This window comes from Zingiber officinale, chromosome 8A (genome assembly GCF_018446385.1).
Source record: "Zingiber officinale cultivar Zhangliang chromosome 8A, Zo_v1.1, whole genome shotgun sequence".
Classification (NCBI taxonomy): Eukaryota; Viridiplantae; Streptophyta; class Magnoliopsida; order Zingiberales; family Zingiberaceae; genus Zingiber; species Zingiber officinale.
This window is the reverse complement of record NC_056000.1, coordinates 5,609,948-5,623,972: the sequence shown is the minus strand read 5'-3', so window position 1 is coordinate 5,623,972 and position 14,025 is coordinate 5,609,948. Positions and strand designations below refer to the sequence as shown.

At 35.8% G+C, this 14,025-nt stretch overlaps 2 protein-coding genes across 3 annotated transcripts; both read right to left on the bottom strand.

Annotated features, from left to right (window-relative positions):
* Window positions 1-8: 8 nt before the first annotated feature.
* LOC122012096 (two-component response regulator ORR4-like) lies at window positions 9-2,245 on the bottom strand. Its single transcript, XM_042568545.1, has 4 exons — window positions 940-2,245; window positions 745-836; window positions 576-653; window positions 9-497 (listed from the first exon to the last, which is right to left on the bottom strand). Exons 1-4 carry the CDS (start codon window positions 1,040-1,042, stop codon window positions 423-425), a joined length of 348 nt encoding a protein of 115 aa, XP_042424479.1. The 5' UTR covers window positions 1,043-2,245; the 3' UTR covers window positions 9-422.
* Window positions 2,246-2,369: 124 nt separating this feature from the next.
* On the bottom strand, window positions 2,370-13,221 carry LOC122012094 (F-box protein At3g54460-like). Of its 2 annotated transcripts, XR_006120122.1 has the most exons (10): window positions 12,576-13,221; window positions 9,046-11,685; window positions 8,755-8,968; window positions 8,366-8,644; window positions 8,233-8,292; window positions 8,026-8,156; window positions 6,658-6,772; window positions 5,123-5,272; window positions 2,596-2,742; window positions 2,370-2,509 (listed from the first exon to the last, which is right to left on the bottom strand). XR_006120122.1 is itself a non-coding variant. In XM_042568542.1 (9 exons), the coding sequence occupies exons 1-8, from the start codon at window positions 13,067-13,069 to the stop codon at window positions 5,126-5,128; spliced, it is 4,080 nt and encodes a 1,359-aa protein (XP_042424476.1). In that variant the 5' UTR covers window positions 13,070-13,221; the 3' UTR covers window positions 2,370-2,742; window positions 5,123-5,125. The 2 variants fall into 2 exon arrangements, 1 of the variants encoding a protein (XP_042424476.1); XM_042568542.1 differs by having other exon boundaries at window positions 2,370-2,742.
* Between the last annotated feature and the right edge of the window lie 804 nt (window positions 13,222-14,025).

Here is a 14,025-nt window from a genome sequence, read left to right as displayed (position 1 = left end):
TATTCTTGATTCCTAACAAGGTATGACCCCATGATAGATGACTCCAAGGACACATTTATGTATGTGAAGGACCACTTGATAGTCGATAGACTGAATCCTTTTCCCTCAAAAAAAAATAAAATAATAATAATTCCACCTATTGCCACGAGACAAATTGATTATAATTTATTTTTTTTAAAGAATTCCATTTCCATTTCTAAGAAAGTATCTTTTGAGAAAAGAATTCCTAGATCAGCATATTACTTCCCACCAAACCTTAAAGAAGATCTAGAACTACGGCTCATCCTTTTTCCTACTTTACCTTTTATTAAAGTTCCCTCAATCGTAAAGTTGTCAAAACAGAATCTGGCGCTAGAATATAATTAAAAAAACAATTCACTTTGCTAACTATTTCTCTGATAACTGTTAGATATTAATCTTTCTCACCTATTGATCCTTGAAGGCACGTTCTCAGAGGACATGATCACAACTGGAATGTCCTTCAAAGACGATGAACCCTGATACGAGTAACACAAACAGACATAAAATCTTGTAACAAATTAGAGTGAAGGTAAGGAAACAAGAGCCAAAAGTACCTTAATTCTCTTGAGAAGATCATACCCTGTCATTCCGGGCATGCAGTAATCTGTTATGATCAAGTTCACCTCAATCTCCTATGAATCAAAATTACCATCAAATGTTTCATCAGAAACTCATATCTTCAGGAATCCATGTTGCAAAATTAATTGATCAGTTGATGATTACATTCTTATCTGGTGAATCAGGTGATAAGACACCCGGTTCCTCTCTCAGTCCCAACAATTCAAGAGCCTTGCTCACCAGATCCACTGTGGTAACTGAAGCATCAAAGAAACTGCTTGTTAAAGAGAGAAAGAGAGAGAGGGGAAAAAAAGGAAATTAAATCAAATAAGTGACAATTGTCCTTATCAATGGAAGTACCTTGGTAGGATGAGGTCGTGAGGAGCCTCTCAATGAGCTTCCTGTCAATGAGACTGTCATCTACAGCCAACACATGAAACTGTGCCTGTCTATCAACACCCATATTTTCTTATCTTGCTTGCTTTCTTTCTTTCTGTAATCAAGTGATGCCGAAGAGAGGAATCAAATGGCAGAGAAGACGAGGAAGAGGCGATGAAGGTTCTCCTTCTCCTTCTCCTTCTCCTTGTCCTTCTCCACCTTGCCTAGCCTTGTTTTGTTTTGTTTTTTGTTTGTTTATCAACATCCAGCGAGGAAATCAAATGCTATGAACTATAGCCATCAGATTTCACCCCCCAAATCTTCACTCAATCTTTGAATTGGATACCAAGCAAAGCCACTACCACCTCCTCTCTTCATGGCTTCCTTTGATCTCTTGTTTTATTTATAAGCCATCTCCTCGCTTGTCCCTCCGGAACAACTCAGCCACACCAACGTGAGCCCATCTCCTCCACCCGACTGCTTCAAGATGCGTGCCAAGGAGGAAGGCAGGCGCTGGTGGGGGACCACCCAATCCTCGCACAAGATTCGGTGACGTCATCCTTGGCCTATATTTGCAGAGTTCTTGTGGTCTTTGCTGTATCCTCTCCTACCCCGCAAGGCAATTCCATGTGATCCCTTCTAGATTTGCCTCCTCGACTCCTCTTCCTCCTGTCTCCAAGTATCTTTTCCAATCTGCTTCTTTATCCCTCTCGCTTGGCAGACTAATCGGACAATTATTTTTTTAGATATATATATATATATATATATTCTAAAAATGGTTAAATAAATCATAAGCACCACCACCCTGTCTACCGACATTCACAGTGAGAGTTGTTAAAGACTTAAATATTCCTCATGACTCGTGAGGTTTGGTTGGATTAATTCCGGTCGGTCGGTGTAAATTAATTCCTCGGGGATACTGTTTTGCTGATTAAACAATTAAGTTGGGGGGAGGTGGATGTGTATAAATTTAATTCTTGGTATCACTATCCTTTCATTTTCCCGTGACTAGCCAACAAGACTAGGCTGGTCCAGTTTTCTGTTGGCTGGGGAGGGGTATCAAGAATGTCGTTTGTGGATCTGAAGGACAAAATGGAGTGAATAGCAGCATTTTCTTGTGCTAGAAAAACAACCAAGGTGAGGCGCTACTTGTTCCTTCTCTATCGACTACTCAGACAGGGTTTGACACTGAAGAGACATGTTTTGATTCCCAAAATGTACAAATACTATTTTAAATTATCTCTTATCCTTTCTCTTTTTCACTCAGCAAAACTGAATAAACTCCCTTTCAGAATGTACGAGACTTTCTTTTAAAACGACACTAAGTGAAAGACATTTAATTTAAATTTGAGGCTTTATTTCTCGATGATTTACTGGCTTATAATCGCGTTTTTTAAAAGAAAATTTTCCCATTTTGTTTACCTTTAGTTGCACTTAATGGCAATATAAAGAATGGGAGTTTTTCTTCACATAATCAGATGCCTTGTCAGTTCCAATGAAAGCTACATCTAGACATGCTTTTCCATGCATATAAATATTTAGATGGAACTTCCTGCAAAATCAGCTGATCATATATTAGAGCATTGCAAAATGCAGAAATCTACAAAACAGAGGGAGCCAGTGGTCAGCCAACACAACTTGGAACGATTCATCTCCCGTAGATGTTAAAAATGTCAGACGATCATGAAAATGAGGCACGTAGTGACCACTTCCAACCCTGCATTTGAAAGTATATGAGCACCATTAGGGGCAAAATCTTGTCAGCGTACGATCTTTTATAATTTCCTGTAGAGAAAATGTTAGTAGTTTAGCAGTTGCAATTTTTCTTTAAATCAGAAGTCAGATCAGAAATTGCCAAATAAAAGTTTCACAGAACACTGTTTTCTGAAATCGGATTTACTGAGAACTTGCATATGCATATATGGTTGAGTTGAGAAAAATAAATGTCCTTGATATTTTCTGCAGAAACTTCATAAACCAGAAAAGTAGACCTGGAAATTCTTGCTCAATTTATCTATTTGTATTTCAAGGAGACTTAGAACATCCACAGTGGAAGCTCCTCTTGGCACGGAGGGAGCTCCCTCCCAAAGTGCGAGGGGCTCCTTCCCCTACGGGGTTACGGAGCCGCTCCTTCACGTTGTTTTTTATTATTATTATTAAAATAAATTTTTTAATTTAAATGTGATAGTGGAGGTGTTTTTAATTAGGGGAGAGATATGTGGCGTGAGGGTTTAAAACATGTAGGACCCATAAAAGAGTTTTTGAGAGGTTTTTTTTAATAGTGGAGAAATGTGTGAGGTTTTTTATTTTTACGTGGCGCAGATGTGACAACAAGGGAACTCTCTAAGAGGTCTCACGACTATGGATGCTCTTATGATGCTTGTGCTATGAATAAGGTAAGTGTGCTAATCACATACTAAAAGTTGTGATGCTACACCAGGAATGATTTCAAAATTTTACTCAGCACCACTTAGTAACACAGCACCACTTAGTAACAGTCAATAATAATATTAATCATTAGAACCCTCAGCGAATAACATATTAATGTATTATTATCCATCCAGTCCACATTTGTGGTTCAACATAGATAAAGCATTACACATCATAGTTAGAGTTCTAGTGGGGAATGGCTCACATTATTCCAGTTCAATTCACAAGAAAAAAAATACAGATCTAAAACAGCATATCAGAAGGAAAAAAAAAAGAATTCTCACGACCAACTAATATTAATTTAGGTCTGTCCAGTGCAATTTAGAAACCCTTGGAGATCTCAGATACAATATCAAAAAATTTTAGTATTAGTGGCTACCAAACTTTTCAGGTGCAGTTATTGCAACTTATTATATATAAATAATTAGATGATAATAACATTTCAAACTTAAGCATTTACAGCTTTCAGTTTCTCACCTACTAAGCTAGTTAGCAACTTTTAGTCAGGTGGATACTGTTGATTAAGATCAAATCAATGACACAAACACATCCTTGTTTTGTGGATACTGATGATACAGTTTATCTATGAAAGAACCTAGTATAACATGTAGTAGCTGCGTGATTTCATCATGTTAACCTCTCACAGCATCACATGCTATGCAATGATCATTTGACATGTACAATTCTGAGACCTTAGTAGCTAGTAATTTGATACTCAGGTTGCAAAAACAAGAAACACAATCTCCATTTTAGGAGTTGCAACCATTTGGAGATGATTAAAAGGAAATCTTTCAACAAAAGGGTAGCTTGAGTTTCTTCTTTCTCACTGTACTTCATGTCCAATCATCTTGCAGTCATAATGTTCATGGTTTCTAATTTTGTTTTCATCTTGGAAGAGTATAAAATTGGAAGGAGATTCTGTTAAACAAAACTAAAATGTGCTTAGAATCAGCAGCTTGTTTCATATATGTGATTATATAATCTACTTAGGTGGAGTTGAAATATATTGGCCAAAACACATTTGTAATGGCATTTAGTTAAATAATGTAAATATTTCCACATCTTTCACTACTAGGAATTGTTTAGCAACATGAAATCAGAGGGGCCATACAAGATCAGTTGGAAGAATAACTTGAGAGTTGCAAATGAAAATTTGAAATCATCCAAAGATCAATGATTCTTGTTTGTATATATATAGTCGATTACCACTTAACCTGTTGCTACTTTTCTTTATATGATTTCATAATCACAATTCACGCCCTAAATCATGGAACATCAATAAGACTCACATTCTATATTTAATCTCAATTGCCAAATAAAAGGATGCAAAGGTCATTGTCATTTTTATTTTATTTAATCTGGTTAGGGCACATTATTTCTTGCAAGGGATACCAGGATCATTATCACCCCCATGTCTCCAATGTTTTTTTCTTGTCTCAAGTCTACACATAGGCATATATATTAAATCTATATTATGTGGGAACTGTTACTATTATTTCCTTCTAAATGTTCTTGCTATTTTCTCTCTCCTCCTTTTCCCCCTCTTCCCTCAACAGGGTCTTGCAATTTCTCTGGAGGATCATGTGTTGATGTGTAACAAACATATGCCACATCCCATAATCAATCCAGGATATTTGTTAGCATAGTAAAAAAAAGAAGACAATGTCATATGCTATGCAAGACCTTATAAATACTAATTGATAATTCAGAAGTTAACAAGTGATGGATACAATACCTTTTATGCCTTTACATTTGTATGCACAAAGCTTAATTGGGCCAAATAATTGCTTTCTGCAAAATCATGGACCGTACGATGGGCTCTAGTCCCTTCATATTCATCTTTTCCAACTTCTTGCTTTAGTGTTCTTTCACAAGCACTGAAATCCTGTAAAAACAGGTGAAGTTAGTGCTTACTGGTACATCAGATTTAATCTAAAATATTAAACTCATAAAACATTTTAAACTTTCAAGCAGGAGAAATGCAGTTATGATTCATTAAATAAATAATAATTCACTTGACATCTAGGCCTACTAAAGGTCATTTGAAGCAACTTTTTGACTTAGACGAGGTAAAAGATTATTTTATTATTTAAAATAATGATGTGGATGAATGAGGATAAATCTTTTCGGTACCTAATAGATAGTCACTACAAAGTTAATAAAAACACCATGGTGGGATCAACTATGATGTCAATTGCTACAACTACCTAGTGCCTTCAAAAATGGAAGACCACTTTATTCCACATCCATAAATCATCCAATTGGTCAGGGTCCAGCATTCCAATGAAAACTTGCACCATATTATCAGAGAATAACTAAATTAATTAATTATACTTGGTCATGGTGTAACAGATGAAGGCTCTTTAGGACACCTTGTGTTGGTAAGGTGGTACTAGGTGCACCAAAGAAAAGGAGGATAATCTAGGAAGAAAAGAAAGGACGAGAAGAAAAATACAAAAAGATGAAAATAAAGAGAACAACAAGACAGATGGATAAACGAGACAGACTATGGGAGAGATAGAAAGAGAGAGAGTAGCAAAGAAGATATTAGTATATGGAAATGTAGGTTTTTAACTGATTGAACAGGTATCACAAATCATGCAAACGAAACAAATTGGACCAGCATGTACTATACTACAATTTCACATCCATTATTTATTGATACAGCAGTAGATTATGTGAATGCATGCTTCTAAAGGAACAAATCCTCAATGACCTGACCACCCAAAAATGATCCAACTAATTATCGACAAAGAATCACCTAAGAAGATGAATGAATTCAATCTAATCATTGAAGGAAGATTTATCATTACAAACAACAACCTAACTATATTGACGTTTTTATAAGGATTATCTTCTCATCATATCATAAATGGTGATGGATGCACGTGAATATAGCAAGGTAAATTTATTCAATCATATTAAAAGAGATTCAGAGAACAAGGCCAAAGATCTAACAAAATAGTGACTGAAATTCTACTTAAGTTTTCCTAAATATGGCAGTTTTTAAAACAGAACTAGCATTACAAGCCCTAGGATATGCCTTTTAAGGATGATATATAGTATATTGGTTTGCATTATGTGTTTCACAAATCAAACTTCTTAGCTTTAGTATTGAAATTGGTATATACTACTCTTCATTTTTTGAGAACATGAGTAGCTTAATGATCAGTAATAACCACAGTTTGAATGAAGCACTACATCGAACATGATTTTTAAAATAACCAATTGAATGGACTAAACAGACCGCAGAAAGGAGAATAGAAATACCTGCAAAAATTTGACCATTTGTTCTTCAATGGTGCCATGCATTGCCAATGTTTCTACACTAATTGGACGAGTAGCACCCATGCGATGGGCACGACTAATCACTTGTTCTTCCATGCTGTTATATGTTGCAAAAAGTATTGCATAAGCCACACCCAATTTTTCTTTAGAAACGACAAAAGGGAAATACATGCAATAGTAAGGTAATGAAAAGGGAAATAAAAAGAAAAGAGAGGATTAAGATGGATTACCATTTTTTTTAAGGCCTGAAATGCTATCTTACCGAGAGAAAACAAAAATAATAAATAATAAATAATAAAAAACAAAAGTGCATAACTGAATCCCAATGAAGATCCAAACTTATAGCATGATCAACAAAGGATAATTACAAGTTAGTTATACTTATATGATCAGTGGTAAGCACTCATCTATTATATATATTAAACAATCTGAACAATTTGGTATTTAGCCTAAAAATCAATGGCCACTTAGAAACATGTCTTTATGGTCCAATTAATGGCTGTTGTGCGTCAGCATGATTGCAAACTATGAAACCTTCTAGCAACATTGTTATTCTTATTCTCATATTCATATAACTCTCTTCTTATGAATTTTTCTGAATGCTCATTTATTACTATGTATTAATGTTTTCACCACCCGTTTGATTTCCTCTTTATCTTATTTTGACAAAATTATTTTTATATTTATTTATTTTGATTTAATCGCACATATAGTTATGATTGTTTAACTATTTTGTTAAATATATTCCAGATAAGTTAATTATTTTCATTATTAAAATGTACATTGTAGAGAATATTATTCTGATTTTTTTAAAGTAAATTATTCCTAAAACTTGAATATAGTAAAAATACTCTATGTTTTTCCGTCATTCTACATGTAAATATTTCTAGAAATGAGTATCCTATTAATTCTATTTAATTTGAGTCCAAAGAATTTTAGGATAGAGCCTAGAGGGAAAATATTTTATAAATTTGAGAGATTAATTAAAACTATTAAAGTATTGAGAAAATTTATATGATTTAATAAGAGTAGCATAGTTAAACATCCTGGTCTACGCTGCAATCTAGTTGGGATGGCAAAAGTTGACACAACCAGATGCAATTTGGCGTGAAGTAACTAAGTTTGAATCATAAATGGTTGTGAATCATGGTCCATGGAATTGCCCTGGGGCCAGTAGCAGGAGCTATTAGAATCATGGTTTGGTCCTTAATGGTACAACTGAAAATTTTATCAATTGAACCATCACCATCCTCATCCATTGAGCTATATGAATCTTGCTCCCTCCATTGAGCTTATGCAAGGCTATATCACTAGCAAGAAAAAAAATGTACACAGCAAAATAGAATATACCTTCTATCCCATATAGGTTCCATCAGAAATACATTTGTCACGAAGCTCAAATCTAGACCCAAGGCTGCACTTCCATCCATTAGCAAAACCATGCAATTGGGGTCAAGCTGAAAAGTCATCAATGACTTCATCTAAAAGAAAAAAAATAAGTTCAATGAGAACCCCACAGGAAGAATTTGGCTTTGTAATTTGTTAACCGTTTCAGACCTTGTTGCTGGAATGCATTGGACTGTACATTCTAGCAAAAGAAACCCCTGCAACTGTCAACTAAAACGTAGAAGAGATCAATAACCCTTTACTGCAGGTTAGGCAGATAAACAAATCTTATTATCATAGGTACCTGCTGTTCAATAACATTTATGTGCTCAAGAAATTGAGAAAAAACAATCACTTTCTCAGTCAATATCTTACAAGAGTTGCTATTCTGCAGGGACCAAGCTTCCTGGAGATCTAAAAACCTATAGTTTGTCTTCGAATAATAAATTTCTATCTTGCTATTATCTATTTCTTCCACAGAGGAACCAATTTTCCTGTTTGTTTCTTGTAGAACCTTTAACCGCTCTACTAAGTATGCAACTTTGCTGCTACATGTTGATTGCCAATCTGGATCCCAGTTATCCTGTGGGAAACAACATGATACTAAAATCTCCAGCAAAAGTGGTAGATACAATATATTGATAATTCTCAAAATAAAAAATAATGCATTGATAATAACAAAGAATGGCATGCCTGTTTATACGATGGCTGTAGCTCAATAAGATCCTTGGGAACAGGCCACTTTGGATTTGGATTTTCTGGTCGCGCTAATGTTTCTGGAGATTGCATTTCATAAGCATTATCACAGCCAGGTAGGGTGCATCTACAACTGTCCAGTGCAACACAGTCAAGGCATAACAGATGCTGGCATGGTGTGATAACAGGTAATCTACATGACTCTTTGCACCTAAAAGGAGAAACAGATTAAGAAATCTTAACATTGATAGACACCATCCATTGGGAAATTTAATATGCTTCAATTACCTGTAGCAACTACAACCATTCAAAAGAGAACTCTTTATGAAAACAGCTTCTTCTGAAAGAGGATCAAGACCTTTTTGTACCAGCATATCCATTGTTTCCTGTATATCTTGACCGGCATTTGTCACCTTGATATGTCCAGCAACACAGCAAGATAGTCTGAGATTCCTAATGGTTCTACTGCGAAATTTCCATTGTTTCGGGTTCAAAAGTGACTCAATATGAGAAGGATCATTCCAGTCAGCCATTAATATATTTCGACGAACTGTGAGAACTAATTCATTGTAGCTTGCTGCGTGCTGTTCAGTAAAATTTAAAAAAGTTATCTTTCTGATGCAAGGAGGAATATTTTTTATATCTATTTTCCTTGAACTAATCATAACCCTCTTAAGTAAATCAAGAAGACGTAACCTTGCTTCTTCTATCTTCACTTCAAAGGGTCTAAGTATACCTGCCTCCCATGATTCCTGATTTTGGCCATAAACCTCATCATGAAGAAATCTGAGCATAGGTTGAAGATGAGATACTTGACTATTAGGAGTATTTGGGGTTGGTGTACCAGTCAAAATCCATCGACTTGATGCTGTCAAAGAAACAGCCATCTGTAATTTGTTTGTCAAGCTGAGACTTGAACCCAGTGTATGTCCTTCGTCTAACATTATCCTAAGCCAGTGAATTTGCATTAGGGCACTCCTCTTGCGAGGGCCCCATTCTGCACTTAACTTGTTGAAGGTGGTTAGTACAATGTCATAATCCCAAGCAAGATTGTGAGGAGAAGGTTTTTTGTTGTCAATCCACACAAAGACACGCAGCTGACCAGGGCAAACATGCTTCTGAATTTGAGATATCCAGTGATCCACTAGATTTGCTGGGACAACAATTAAAGTAGCTTTAGACAAATACAACCTATTTTGGCCGAATGGTTCAGTCAGAGAAATCCTAAGTGCTGCAGAATCAAAGGCCAAGTTATCAAGTGCTAATGGATAATACCACTTTATTGTGCCATGTTCAAGCTTTCTAACAAGACCAAATGCTTGAAATATTTTCTGGTACCCATGAGCCTCTCTTGTACATTCTTCCCAGGGTGCAATTATAATTGGCCGTGTCAAACCATTTTTTTCCATCTCTTCTAACTTTCTTTGTGAGAGATTGGCCAGCCATTTCAAAGCCTTACTTGTTTCAGAATTAATCAATGTGAAATGCTCTTTTAGCACACTTATGAAAAATGAGATATTTTGCTCTTTCCCATGTGTCGTTCCTTTTGCATAAAATCCAGGCAAACATGTTATTCTTCTTTTAGAGTCCCAAGACTCTTCTGCAGCAATACAACTGCGATGCATAGGATCAGTGTTCATACTGCAAAACCAAGCTGCTGTAGAATCAAGTATACTTCTCTCAGATATCTTTCGCCACTTTCTGCAAGCATCACACTGCACCCATATCTCACTAGAATCAGAATTAGCAATCTCCTTCCTAGGCTTTTTGTAAGAATTGCTAATAGCAGGAAAGACGGATTCTTTGTCATTAGCAAGTTTTCTTTTTACAGTATCTGAAGTACTTTTGCAGCCAACAGCATTTCCTGTACAAATTTTGCTTCTGTCACATGTTATTCCCTTTCCATATGTGTTCAAAAGATTTCTCTTAACTTGACTCAAGCTCCTAGCTCTCCTAGGCATGAATCTATGAGGGGTTAGACTAGAGCTACCAGATAACTCATCCAACTTTGAGAAAGAGGAAACTGCACGTTGTACTGAAAATTCAAAATCCACAGATCTACTTCCATCACGCAGTGAGCAACTTGAGTTGTCAATGGAACCATGTTTCTCTTGTGACTGAAGACAGTGGGCCTCATCCCTTTGTGACACGGATCTTGTTCTCGCTGACAGAAAATTAGCTGAATTAGAACCATTGGCATAAAGTTCATAATAACCACATTTTTGGTCCATATTATGCATGCACCAAACCACTTCTACACCATGAGGAGCATCAGGAACTGTTCCATGAGTTTTAAGGATAAGAGATAATGCAGTTACGGTCTTCCCTAAACCAGGTTCATCACAAAACATTCCACCGCGAAAATCACATACAGCAGGAGCTATTCCTGAAGATATTTCACCGGTAACAGAATTCATGTACAGAGAAAACCCATCCTCTGTCAAAAATTCCATGTACAAAGGGTGTTGCAAAACAACAGCATATTGCTCTCGTTTTAACATCCATTCAACTGCTGCCTCCTGGTGAGGGAAAAGCTTTAGTTTCATAGAAGGTATGATAGGTGTTGCCAATGATCTCAGATGGTGACAAGTGGATGCAACAACTACAAGATCCTTTGGCCCAAGCTTATTCAACACATTTGCCAAAACATCATCAGTGATATCCCATATACCTGGGCTTGCACATTTGTCATTAGGTATTATCCTACAAGATTGTGTCTTCCTTTCCTTTCCAATGCTAGGTAAGCTCTTGAAAATTTCATGAAGATCAAATAGATTACTATTGTCAGAATCAGATAGAGTACAATGCATTTTGCAGCCCAAGATACCACAATCATAACAGTTCCAAATGGACTGATCATTTGAAGTGCAACCATTGCCCACATTACAACTGAAAGCAATTAAAGAATTTCTGGCCTCCCAATTATCACTATAAGAGAACATTACTAGTTATTGTTAGAAAGATCAAGCTGTTGAGTCTTTGTATGAGTGATATCATCTAAAATAAATTTTATGAAATAAATTCATTTATTAAATAAAAAAGAAATAAGCAACAGAACTGTACGTGAACTAACACATGGGAAGTACAAAATCACCATTCCGGTTCTGTCTCTTACCAAAGAAAGGGAGATTTCCCAAAGGGTATACTTGGATTTCAGTTTTTTCTCAGAGCACTTTGCTTTTGACCAAAGGGTGCACCCCTTCGCATCTCTTTCTTTTTCTTCCCTAAATACGCCTATTAAGTAGTGTATTGATTTAATTTTCTTAAATAACCAAATGAACTCCAAATGAAAAAATAAGAAAATATTTGTGTTCCCTGAAGTATGAGAATTCAAATATGAATTCCTATAAGGTCTTACTTTTCCAATCTTGAAATATTTCAATCCACCTAACAATTTTGACAAAAATTGGTATATGGATTAAAACAATGTGAGATAAAAATAAGACTATATTTGTGTTTCTAGAAATGTGAGGAATTCAAAATTGTTCTTACTTTTCAATTTTGAAATGTTTTGATAAATCTAGCAGTTTTGAGCTGATGATGCATCCTACCTGTATTCCATTTTTCAAAAATAAACAGAAGGTACCTCAATAATAATACATCCTAGACAAAGTAAATAACATTAATTTCACATGAACTTGCAAAAAGAGTTTCCTTGGAGATGAAAAAAGAGTTCGAAGACTTTGATAGCACGACTTCGAAGCAAATGAAAATGTGAAATCAAATTCAGTGTAATAAAACAAATGTAAAAAAAAATACGATTTTCTAGCGAGAAACTAGCATAGAAGAGCTAAAGAAAATAAATTGCGCTCAAATACCTTGCATGCTTGAACAGGCACGCAGCTAGGGCTCCAGATTTGGGAAACTGCCAGCCAGTCCAAATTGCAATCGGCAGGTATAAATCAACCAGCACTACTGCCCTCACCTCCCCGTCCTCTTTTGCAGAAACACTTACAACCCTGGCACCAATCGTCAAGCACTTGCGGGCGGTGAGCGCTTGCAACTGGTGAACCACGCTCATGCTCCCATTCACCAACCCGAACATCCTCCGCTTTTTTTTCTTCAAAAATGGGATCACGGCCCTGCCGCGAGATCCAGCCATGGCCTTTTCCGGAGTCGACGCAGCGGAGGCCTCAGCAGCTGTCAGAGAGGGGAGGGGAAGCAAAAGGGTGCCATCTTCCTGGGTACGGAACCCGACATTTGGGCCATCGGCGAAGAGGGAGCAGGAAGTGCCGGGACGCAAGGATTCAAGAGGCGATGGGGCGGAGAGGACGGCCTGGAGGAAGCCACATAATTTGTAGCCGGACTCCATGGAGAAGCCCGAATCGGTAGAGGCGGCGAGGTTAAGGGCTTCTATGAACCATTGAGGGGTTTAGGAATTCCTCGGCAACGGAGGAGGAAGAAACGGCGATGGGATCGACGCGGGGGAGGAGAGAGGAGAAATGCAATTGCAAAAGGGGAAGAGAGACCGGAAAAGTTCTGACTCGTGACGTGACGGGTGGGGCAGCCAGGCCGTTACTTCGACAATCTTGTTTTTTTAAAAGAAAATAATAAAATGTGTTTTAAAAAATTAATTAGTAAGATTTCAAATTTTTAATTAGTAAGTAAATGCGAACCTTCGGCTTCAATTTCCTATATATATATATATATATATATATATATATCCTTAATTTTTTAATAAAATAAAATACAACGTAATTTAATTTAGTATATTTTTAAAATTGACAGCTCCGACCGATTAGAAATTTATCGACGATCTACTATTATTATTATCGAAAGATTTATCATTAGAAAACATAACCTACTACTACTATTATTATTATTATTATATATAATTTTTCTTAAATTTAACATATTTAAATTAAAATTTAATATATTTTTTATCAAATCATAATACAATTATTTTTCCGTCTCACCCATTAAGTTATATATATATATATATATATATATATATATATATATATATATATATATATATATATATATTTTTTTATTTTTTTATAAAATAAAATAAAATACAAATTCTCCTAAATCCAACCTAATTTAATTTAGTATATTTTTTTATCAATGGACAGCACCTATAGATTAGAAATTGATCAACAATCAAAAAAATTTATTATGAAAAAACATAACTCCTTTTCCTATTATTATTATTATTATTATTATTGTCCCCAGGAAGCACAGATAGGAAGTACATGGTTCTGTGACTGAAAGGTCCAGAAGTCGATCCTACCTGGGGTTAATGTCTATTGGTATGATTTCTAATTA

Excerpts from the sequence above, each read along its gene's own strand:
- LOC122012096 (XM_042568545.1), bottom strand. The coding sequence starts at position 1,042 with ATGGGTGTTGATAGACAGGCACAGTTTCATGTGTTGGCTGTAGATGAC. Across the intron at positions 837-939 it reads CACGACCTCATCCTACCAAG|TTACCACAGTGGATCTGGTG; the intron begins GTACTTCCATTG and ends TTGATGCTTCAG. Across the intron at positions 498-575 it reads ATCTTCTCAAGAGAATTAAG|GGTTCATCGTCTTTGAAGGA; the intron begins GTACTTTTGGCT and ends TACTCGTATCAG.
- LOC122012094 (XM_042568542.1), bottom strand. The coding sequence starts at position 13,069 with ATGGAGTCCGGCTACAAATTATGTGGCTTCCTCCAGGCCGTCCTCTCC. Across the intron at positions 8,157-8,232 it reads CAATGCATTCCAGCAACAAG|ATGAAGTCATTGATGACTTT; the intron begins GTCTGAAACGGT and ends TTTTTCTTTTAG. Across the intron at positions 6,773-8,025 it reads GAACCTATATGGGATAGAAG|CATGGAAGAACAAGTGATTA; the intron begins GTATATTCTATT and ends AACATATAACAG.